At 42.4% G+C, this 11,211-nt stretch overlaps 1 protein-coding gene across 2 annotated transcripts in view; it reads left to right on the top strand.

The window, feature by feature from the left end:
- Window positions 1-11,211, top strand: part of kpna5 (karyopherin alpha 5 (importin alpha 6)) — a 67,549-nt gene that overhangs the window by 32,893 nt on the left and 23,445 nt on the right. For both annotated transcript variants that reach the window (XR_007570057.1, XM_050045812.1), the window contains exons 6-9: window positions 801-932; window positions 5,013-5,101; window positions 5,942-6,041; window positions 6,835-6,998. Coding sequence is in view for 1 of the 2 variants with exons in the window: in XM_050045812.1 (XP_049901769.1) it covers window positions 801-932; window positions 5,013-5,101; window positions 5,942-6,041; window positions 6,835-6,998 (485 nt within the window). In the remaining variant the exon portion in view is untranslated. The remainder of the gene's footprint in view (window positions 1-800; window positions 933-5,012; window positions 5,102-5,941; window positions 6,042-6,834; window positions 6,999-11,211) is intronic.

The following is an 11,211-nucleotide window of genomic DNA, read 5'->3' as shown; positions in this document are numbered from 1 at the left end:
CCCCCGCCTCGCCCGGTCTGCGAAACTAGAGCCCTCCATCTCATGTAGTTGCATTGGTGTGAACCGGCAGGTTTTGCAGAACGGCGCATTGCAAGTAGCTGCCTGTTTCAGCTTCTTCAGTGTTGGTAAGTGTGTCTCTGTAATGGACAGTACGTGGCGCAGTAACAAAACCAAAAAGACAATCAATGAAACATATATAGAGTTAGAATATATATAGAGTTCATCTGCGCGTGCCACTGTCACCATGGTATTAAGCCATAACAAGACTTGTTTTCAAGCAGCAGGTTTTACTGAGATCTTTTGAGTTTTTCTTATTAATCCGTAACTTTCAAAAGTTAAACACAAAACACAAATAGTTTCATAAAGAGGTGTGAAGTGATTCAGATTGGATTAAACATTAAACCCAACCCCTGATTTCAAAATTGAAAAAGAAGTTTATGCTGTTTTGTCCAGTGCCCCTAAAAATAAATCTAAGTATAGAGTCCTGGTTACTAAACACATAGCACATGTAGCAGCAAATGTGAGCAGTCTCCAGAATTACAGCTCTGGCTCTCAGAGATGTACTACATCTCAGATATTCCTACCAAGAATAACTTGCACCAATCAAAGTAAATGTTTTTAATTTCTCTATGTCACTTTGGCAGTATAGACCATAGTGTAGAACAAACAACATAATATCCAACAAAATATATTTTGTTATGTTCTGTATTGCTTGATCCATTTACTTTGATCTGTGAAGTAATACAAGACAGTGGATTGACTAACTGCCATTTTTTCTGTATTTTGTGTGTTTCCAACAGTTTGAGGCGGCCTGGGCACTGACCAACATCGCCTCAGGTACCTTTCTGCACACCAAGGTCGTGATTGAAACGGGAGCAGTTCCCATTTTCATTGAGCTACTGAACTCTGACTATGAGGACGTCCAGGAACAGGTAGGAGCCTACAAGACAACAAATTGGACATGGGTGTATGTGTCATCGTAGACCATAAAACAGTACTCACTTGCAATATATTTTGTTGAATTAGACGCTGGCCTCACAATGGGCTTTTTTTTTGCTTGTACTTTGTATGGTACTGGTAAATGGACTTGCATAATACCTTTCCAGTGTTCTTAGAACTCAAAGCGCTTTAACACTATGAGTCACATTCACCCTTTCACACACACATTCACGCTGCTGGCAAAGGCCAGAAGATGCCTCCTGCTACTGATATTTTAGATATTCACACACTGTTGGCACAGCCATTGGGAGCAATTTGTGATTTATTATATTGCCAAGGACACTTTGACGTGTGGACAGAGGAGCTGGGAATCGAAACCACTGATCTTCCCATTAATGGCCAACCTGCATTACCTCCTGAGCCTTACTGTGAATTGAGGTGCAGTAGTTGTCTGGTAATGCATGAAAAGGGTTTGGCGGCAGTAGCTCAGTCCATAGGGACTTGGGTTGGGAACCGGAGGGTCGCCTGTTCAAGTCCCCGTCCGGACCAAAATATGGAGCGTGGACTGGTAGCTGGAGAGGTGCCAGTTCACCTCCTGGGCACTGCCGAGGTGCCCCTGAGCAAGGCACCGAACCCCCCAACCGCTCAGAGCACCTGTCATGGGCAGCCCACTCTGACATCTCTCCACTTAGTGCATGTATAGGTCCAGTTTGTGCATGTGTGTGTTCGGACCTGTGTGTAATTGACAAACAGAGTGAAAAATTGAATTTCCCCTCGGGGATTAATAAAGTATATAAAATTAAAAAAAAAAAAAAAAAAGGAATTAACTTGGGACAGATATTAACTAGGCCGTACATTACAAGGCTGGTAGTTCTCTACTCCACTCAGAAATCAACATAAAGCGTCATTCATGAAACATGAGCAGAACGAATTTGTGTGTAAACTAGGGCTGTAACGGTACATGTATTTGTGTCGAACCGTTCGGTACGCGACTTTCAGTTCGGCACGACCCTGTACCGAATTATTGGGTGCAAACCTTAAGTCCCCCGTTTGGGAACACTTTGGTTTCAGGGTAAAATACGAAGATGGAAATAAACAAGTGGACAAGACAAAAGCAGTGTGCCGACACTGCAGAACAGCGGTCGGGTATGTACTTGGAAACACGTCTAACATACTAACGCATCTAAAGCGACACCACCCGAGTTTGAACATTAACCGACACGACTAGAAAAAGCAATCTGGTGCAAACTACGATATCGTCGTCGTTTAAAAAGAAAGAGCGTTTCCCTGACCATCGCGCTAAAGAAATAATCAACGCCATTGGAGTTGAGTAAAATATATATATATATATTTGTTTCATTCAAAAATTGTGTTAAAAGAGTTAACTGCTGTGGTGGTATGTTTTAATAAGGTTACCAATAAGTAAAAGATATTTAATAGTTGTCTATTTTTTTCATTACTGTACCGAAAACAAACAAACCGTGACTTGTGTACCGTTACACCCCTAGTGTAAACTGTTTGCAGAAGGAAATTAATGTGTATGTCAGCATTCATCAATTTGTATTGTGTTCTGTTGTGTTATTTGTTATATGCGTTTATGTCTTTGAAATATGTAAGTAAAACATGACAAGACATTAGAAATATAACACAGCTAAATTAGTCAGCAATTAGCAGATTTAAGCTACGGATTAGGAGTTATTTAAATCGACTTAATACATGTGAGTTCTACATTTCTGGCATCCTGTTCCCACTTGAATCAGTGAAGAGAGAGAACTCCACAAAGTTATCTTCCATTTGAATGGTGACATTGTGAGACCCATGTCACTGACAAAACACTAAGCTATCAGTGATTGCTGTCAGAAGGTGCGGTGATGTACGCGTTATATTAAGTGTTAGATCACTATACATTCTGAGTTTACTGTTGACTGCTCCGGTGGTTGCATATCTGGTTGTATTAAACCATGTTGCAAATCAGTGACAAAGACTGATTAATGGTATTACTAGATTTGATTTTTACATTGAATTTCATTGAATTTGATGATTTAACAAATAAAGTCTTTCCTGGCTGGCCTTTTTTAATCCATAAACAGTTTTTAAATAAATTTACATAGAAATTACAATATCACAAGATATTGGGGGGTAGAACAAAACCTAAGTTATGGGTTAAGTTCTTCTAGTCGAAAAGACATATACACATTCATATCACAATGTAAAATTACACATGACCTTGAGGACTTTATCCATAATACTCTCTTCTCTCACCCCTCAGGAGGTTGTCATATGTAAAATTCTTGAACTGAAACATGATGATTGTCCTGAATATGCTGCTAATTTTTGCCTGAATTTGACCAAAAATCAGTTTGAGAATAAAATTGAGGTAAAAAAACAAAACAAAACAGCTTACATAGTTGCAGAAGCTTGCGTAATTTATATCTTCAATGTCTAGTTTTTGTAGTCAGGATTATAACCTAAAGCCCCATTTCCACCCAAAACTTTAGGTGTAGTACCTTTACAATGTAATGTAAGTCCTACAGACACATACCTAGACCTTTGATCCGTTCAGCATTTCCACCACAGACAGTACTCGTTCATGTGGACGGGGTTGTTTTCACTCACTGCTATTTCCAGCTCTCGCTGTATTTCCTTGTCACTGTGATACAGAGGGAAGTCTGCACCTAATTTTTTGTCCACAAAGAGGAGTTGCATGCCAACAGTTTGGAACAAAAAGAACAGGCAGGAGTGACAGTCTTCTCAATAAGATATTTTGTGCGTTGAGACCTTATTGAGCAAGATGTTTGTGCTGCTGGAATGCACTATAATGATGCCCCGCCACGTTTTTTCTCCAAGTGAGGAATGAGAATTCATTAATATATTTTTAAATGCTTGAAGATCCAATCTGATGGTGCTGATGGATTTACTTCATCAACTCATGCATTGAGTAACTTTATAAGTAAACGTTCTACCCAAAAAGGTGCCGGTTGCTGCCAGCAGGTGGCACAGTGAATTACAGAATTTTTCTCTGTCTACAGCCGCTGCTAGAGGCAACAAAACATCCTTTCATTTTATAGTTTGCTAATGTATGTGAAACTTGCCACTGTATGAACAGTTGTCACATAAGCTTCAAAACCAGCCACAGAGCACCCCTGAGCAACAGTGATGGTTCTCTATTGACCAATTAATTGGTCTGCTGTGTTTCTGCAGTGTTTCTGGCTCCACTTTTAGTACCAGATTAGTGCGCTAGGTACCCCAACAGAGGGGTGACCAAAAATGAAGACGGTTCTGTTAGTACTACGGCTGGGGGGTATACTGGTTCGTACCTGGTATTTATTTTCATTATGATATGAATTTTTCATATACCGCAATACCGGTGAATAGCCCAAACAACATCCAGAACGTGCGCAGCGGGAAAGTGTTTCAGCGGGGACCCATTTCACCGCTGCACACCACAGGCGTGCTAGAGCCAGCGAGAGTGAGAGCATAGAGCAAAGTTTAGAGGCAAGAATGGCTGCCGGAGAGAGCCAAAAATAGCAGTGTTTCCCCTATATGCGCAGTGGAGTTTCGCTCCAATGTGCGCGCACGCACGCACGCACACACACACACACACACACACATACACACCAGAGGCTCGGGCCGCATTTTCCTGACCCGAGTCCGAGACAATTATAACTGAACACGGCACATATGGAGCGGAGCCTGTGTTGTGTTAAGGCGTTGTCACGTAAATAACAAATTCCAGCACTTGAATAGGCCATATCACAACACAGCAGCATGTCAAGTGGACCGAACCCGAGCAAAATACAGTCAAATACCATGAAACCGATATGATTTTTAAAAAAAACATGATATGAAAATTTTGTCATTTTGAATTTTGTCATACCGCCCAGCCCTAGTTAGTACCATCCATAACTTTTCCCAATGGAAACAGAAACTAAGCGTTCTAATGTTTACTGAACTGAACTAAACTGAACCGGACTGCTTGGTGAAAATGAGGCTAAAAAGCCCTCATAGCTCACTGGTTGGTCCAGTACATTGTCACTTAATCACTGAGGCTTGGTGACTGTGATGTGTTTCAGGCCGTATGGGCACTGGGGAACATAGCAGGAGATAATGCTGAGTGCAGAGACTACGTGCTCAACTGTGGCATCCTGCCATTTCTACAACAGTAAGCATTCTTCCTCTGTCTGTCTCAGTGTAGTGGGGTTTCCTTCCACCTATTTTTATTTGCATTTTCAAAAATTGCGGAAAAAAACTTGGATGGAAACACCAGAAATTCGAAAAAAGGCTTAAAATTCGCAAAAATGTTTTTGAGCTTGGAGGGGGTGGATTTGTCAGCGTATCAATAAAAGATAAATGCGACTTTTTGCTATGGAAACAGGTTTTGTGAATAAACGACGACGTACCGGCACACAGATCCTCAAATGTGGCCCTTGACATACGGAAATGTTTCAGCCAGAGTTCGTGAGTGAAATGCTGCTGGACAACTACTTCCCAAAAGTCCTTCACACGCCTACGTTCCCATACACACGGAGAATGACGCGGTGGTCTCCTTCCAGCTATTTCCGACAGTACTCTTAACATTAAACTTCTTCTTTGTCGTCTCTTCTTCAAGATGGTTAGGTACGCTGTGAACGCTGACAAAATGCTAACCAGAGCCGACAGGTTTATCAGGAATCTGTCCATGGTCAGTTGTTGAGTGTCAGTTGAGTGTGTTGTTGTTTACAGTGGGCATAATATGCTCTCTTATGACGTAATCTCATGGCGCACTCTTCTTCTACGGGGGTGTTTTTATTTTGTTCATTTTTCACGAGAAGCGCCACCTACTGCTCTTCCTGTTGACTCCCAATAATTGCAAAACAATAACGAATGGAAATGGCCATAAATTCTCATTTTCTTTTGCGTATTTTCACAAAATTCGCGCAAAAATTTTGATACATTTGGATGGAAACCCCATTTGTGTCAAACATCATGTGATACTAACTGGCTCTTGTGTTGTCATATCCAGGCTACTTGCTAAATCCAAACGTCTCACAACAACCCGCAATGCAGTGTGGGCTCTGTCCAACTTGTGCCGAGGGAAGAACCCACCACCAGATTTTGCTAAGGTGAGTCTTTCAGTACATTTACATGCACGCAGTAGTTGAGCTAAGCTCATAGCTCGGCTAGTCAGTCAAGTCGGACTTGTCGTCTTGTCTGAGTATACATGCAGAAGAGAAAATCAAATTTCTGACCAAGTACGTCTGACTCCGCCTCGATATGCGGAACTGTGTCTTTTTAATACAGTGCGTATTGAACTAGTTCCAGTTCTTGTTCAGAAACTTTTTAAAATACAGTAAATCCGCGTTTCGCGTCTTTCTACCATCCATAAACTTCAAAATGTTAAGCTGCTTTATCTGTCGGAGCATGAATGTAGTTTCCTCGTCCGTCCAGAAGTGCCTCTTCTGCTTCTTGGTCGCCATGGTGTTTTTTTGTTTTTCCGGCAGTTACTGCACTGCTGCTACATCATCTCTTTCTTCTTCTTCTGGGTGAAAGCCCACAAAAGAAAAAGTGGTGCACGCGTAGAACGCCAAGTCTGACTCCTGTCGGACTAAGTGGATACAATGCAGCAATAGCTTGATTTTCAATCGAATTATGTAGGTGTGTTAGTCGAGCTACGGATAGTCCAATTTCAGTCGGACTAAGCTTTTAACATGCATTTAGAAGTCCGGTTCAGTCGGACTAAGCCAATAATTCGATTTTCTCAAGCTGCATGTAAACGTACTGTATGTGTCATAACTTAATTTGAATACTGGAGCCAATTTGCCTTGCTTCTGCTTGCATAATTAATTTTTGAATTGCTCCTTCAGCACTGGCATTAAACTGACCTGGGCGCTTGTCTCTGTGACTGGTGTTTTTCAGGTGTCTCCTTGTCTCAGCGTGCTATCCAGGCTTCTTTTCAGTAGTGATCCAGATGTGCTGGCTGATGCTTGCTGGGCTCTGTCCTACCTGTCTGACGGCCCTAATGAAAAGATCCAGACGGTCATTGACTCCGGGGTCTGCCGCAGACTGGTAGAGCTGCTCATGTAAGAAACTGACTCACTATTTCCTGACTCAGTAGAGGAAGAACAGTCCAAGCTGAACTGTCAAAATTTTGGCCTGACATGTATGTGACAACATATGACCAGGTGTCCCATAACAATGAAATTATAGACAAGGTGAGCCCATTATTTTCTCTTGGGACACCTCAGGGTGCATTATCATGTTTATGCTGAAAAGGAGGCAGTGTCTCAGTTAGTTAGCCACTTTTCCGGGGTGCAAATGTGTCACCTTTGGGTGAAAATCACAATTTTGAATCCAAAGCAGGTGTGATTCATGTAGATCTGACGTTTAACATCGACTCGGCATACTGTGTGGTGGAATGCAATGTGTGACCATCAATAGTGGTATCGCTGTTCTTGATTGACCCTTGCTCTCCACTGTCGCTAAAGTTACGCTTGCTCTTTCTAACTCTTGGCTCGGCTCGATTATCAATGGTACTGGTCAGGTACCACAGAGGAGAATTTCACACTTACTGCAAAGACAGTCTGCAAGTTTGTTGAAGTACATCAGCGAAGTTCAGTTAAAAGTACATTTACAGGAAAGTGGCCCCATATAAGGGGTGAGTAGAGGTTGACAGCATTGCCAGTTCATTTTCCAGCTGATCCAAAAGTGTTTTTAAAGAGTTTATATAGCTTAAGAAGGAGAAGAATTTTCTCAACACAAAAAGGAACACTTCATCCTTCAGTTTATCACAAACATACAACATCAACACATCTGAAGATACATGGTTTTCACTGGACAGGAAGGGAATGAAAAACGTGACTAATGCCAGGTTCAGACTACACAATATTAGCCTGTTTATAGCGCGATGCGGCGTTGTGCAGTGTCGGCTCGGATCGTGAACCACAATGAGTGTCGTACGCAGTAATCCATCATTTTACCTCGTGTAGTGTGTCATAGTAGACGACAATGAACGCCACGTCTGGGACACATCGCGACGTCATGACAGACAGTCTGGCATATTTGATTTTCTTTTTGTCGTTCACGACTTCTCCTGTCACAGCCATCACTTTGACAAATAGAAACAGAGCAATCTGCTGCTGTGTACAATTGTATGGCAACAACACCCCAGCCTTTTTAATATTACCTCTATGGATGTTACCATGACTGAGTAAAAAAGGAAAAATGATTGCATGAAACAACAGAGGCACTTTAGCAACGGGTTGAGTACTGCCATTAGCATCAAGCTAACAAAGAATGTTTTTCCTTATAATGGAGAAGGATATAAAGGAATAAAATTCACAAATAGTGGTGGGGCTTTTACTTGCCACAACTGCAGAGGGTACCAGCTTCATTTGAAACGAACTACATTAGAAAAGGGTTAAAGTTAATGCATTGTGCCGTCTTTTCAAACTCAACACTTCCTGTATCTGTTTGAAATTAAAAGCCCCTTTTTTTTTATTGTGAATCATTTGCAGGGACTTGTGGAGGAGTCAGTGACTTGCATAGTTGTCATGTGATACTTCAGAAATAGCTCCTGCCACCTGTTGGCGCTTTTTATGTTACTACAATAATGTTTTGGCTGAGACATTAATAGCCACAGTGACTGAAATATTGATAATAAGAATAATAAGAATAGGACAAGAATAACTGAATGACATCACACACATTGTGAAAGACGACCAGGGATAATTGGTCGTGGACCAACGTGTAGTCTGTCATGTCTGTCAGCCAAGTCAGGGCAAGACTTTAGCCCTTTTTAGATAGGAATTGTGCAAATTTGCAGAAAAGCCCAATCAGTCTTTTTTCAGCATTGGCAGTATAAAAACAAAATCGGGGAGTGCGGCAAAATGCTGCCTACCTACTTTTGTTTATACAGAATGCGCCTTTTTCGGTGCAATGGGGGGCGTGAGCAAGTAACAAAATGTGTTGCTCAGTGTGTGATGTAAACAGTGACATGGGAGGGAAGCCGCGGCTGGTCAGTCCTTGGGAGCTCTGTGCTTTCTCTCGTAAGTCGGCCCAGTCTTACCGTCCCCATCATTTAACGGTTAATGGCCTCTTCGTTTGCGAGGGCAAGGAGGGTGCACAATTCCTTATCTCCCCAGTTGCTCATCTTTATAGTGTCTGTTAGGTTTGCGTTTCCCTCTGGCTACTAGCTGCTCGCTAATTCCTGCTATCAGCTGTTTTCTGTTTATCCACCGCCAGTGGCTCGCACGTGCGGCGTCATCAACAGCTCCTTCCACAAGTCTTCAACAGCCCCTCCCGTTGCGGAAGGCCACCTCGGTCTGTTTTAACTAAAAGGGTTCCGCCAATATGACTACCCTATGAGGCGGAAAATTGGGCACCTCGGATCAACTCGCCAGTCCACCTCTGTGTGTCTAAACGCTCGCAGCTTGCCGGCAAAATGGCCCAACATTCACAGAAAATCTGGCAGTGTAAAAGGTGCTTTTGACTCCACAATTGCCTAATCTGGCAAAGTGACCGTCGGAGCAGACAAAAATGTAGTGTAGTCTGAGCCTGGCATAAAATTGTCAGAGAAATTTAGCACAGTAAAAAGTACTATTACTTCACTACATCTCAGAGGTAAATTAACCTCTGAGATGTAGTGAAGTAAAAGTATAAAGTAGCTAAGGCTGTGCAATTAATCGTCTGGTGATTGTGATTACAATTTTGAGGTCAAACGATTTCAAAATTAATGAAATCGAGGGTAAACGATTTTTGGTCATGGGTGCCTGGAGATGTTATTATGACTTCTACGGAAGCTGGGCATGCACAGTACCGCCCCCTCCACTCTTCTCCTCTATTGACTCCATGAGCCAGTGAAGTAGGTGAACTACGAATAATGCAAGGGGCAGGTGATCACAGAAGATTTAAAAAACAGCATGCGAAAAATGGCAGAGGGAGAGCGAGAGAGGTTGGTGTGTGTGTGTGTGTGTGTGTGTGTGTGTGCGCACGTGCATTGGGGCCGAACTCAGCTGTGCGCGATACAGAGAGCAGAGGAGAATTGTAAACGTGCGACCATGTAGAGACAGAAATGACATGCTGTCGTATAAACAATATAAGACATCATGTGCACCGCACAGGGCCCCAGACTGCGACCAAATGGTTGCATTTTGCGACCATTTTTGGAGTTAGTACGAGTATATTTTACAACTATTCCCTTAAGTGCGACTGCGAAAATTTACAGGTGTTTTTTAATGTTGTAAACGAGGGAGTGAGTCCGCAACAGTAGGCTAATGTGTGTGAGTGATTAGTTAACTTCGAGGATAACGTCATCTACACTCATCGGTAGCCTCGTTTGAGATGAACTGCGCATTGCCTAGGAAGTTAAACGAGAGCAGGCGGCTGCAGCAGAAGGCGGTAATAACAAGCTGCGGCAAAGTCGGAGGCTAAATCCAAATGTCCACCCTCTGGACCTGCGGACTGAGCCCTGGCAGTCTTCAGTTGTATGTAATGTGACGTATTTACTGTCATCATGTAAAGTCTGTGAGGGCAGAGACTGCAAGCGGCTGATAGACAGCCCTCGAGACTGTTTTGCTTGTTGCGGTGGAAATGTTTAACTATCGCTACTGTCATATTTATGTATATGTCATATAAGTTGATGAACAGTGCCTACTCATCTGTCCCTGCTGACAACAAGATAAAAATCCCATGTATAACCTTTTTTTTTTTTTTTTTTTTTTTTTTTTGACTAAACAAAAATGTAGTTATACATCTAACAGTCTACAGTGTTTATAAAAACAGAAATGTTTGTAAATAAGGACAGGAAGAAAACTCAACTTGACTTACTTGACTTAATCCTCTTGGCCCCCTTGGGATCATAGGGCGTCCACCATGGATCTCCACCTCACTCTCTTCTGCGCGATGGTCTTCACTTCTTGCCAGAAGGTCTCTGTCTTGGTCAGTTCATCAAGCGTGGACCGCCTCCAGTTGGATTTTGGTCTCCCCGGCTTCCTCTTGCCTTGAGGATTATAGTCCAGAGCTTGTCTTGCTATATTTCTCGGATCCTTCCTAAGTAGGGATGTCACGATTACGTGATTTCACTATTAACCGCGATATTAAACGCCACGGTTAATTATTCGTAAAGATTCCTCAACACCGTCACTCTCCAAAGATTATGCCGGGACGCGGAACCATATACAGTAGGTCAGCGCAACTCGCACGGAACGAAAACAAAGTTACACAAGCGGCGTCTCCGAGTGATGAAGTATGGATGAAGAAGACTTATTCCCCCCCAAAAAACGGATAAAGTCAGCC

The sequence above is a fragment of the Epinephelus moara genome, chromosome 6 (assembly GCF_006386435.1).
Source record: "Epinephelus moara isolate mb chromosome 6, YSFRI_EMoa_1.0, whole genome shotgun sequence".
Taxonomy (NCBI): Eukaryota; Metazoa; Chordata; class Actinopteri; order Perciformes; family Serranidae; genus Epinephelus; species Epinephelus moara.
The sequence above is the reverse complement of the archived record's forward strand: the minus strand, read 5'-3'. Positions and strand labels throughout refer to the sequence as shown.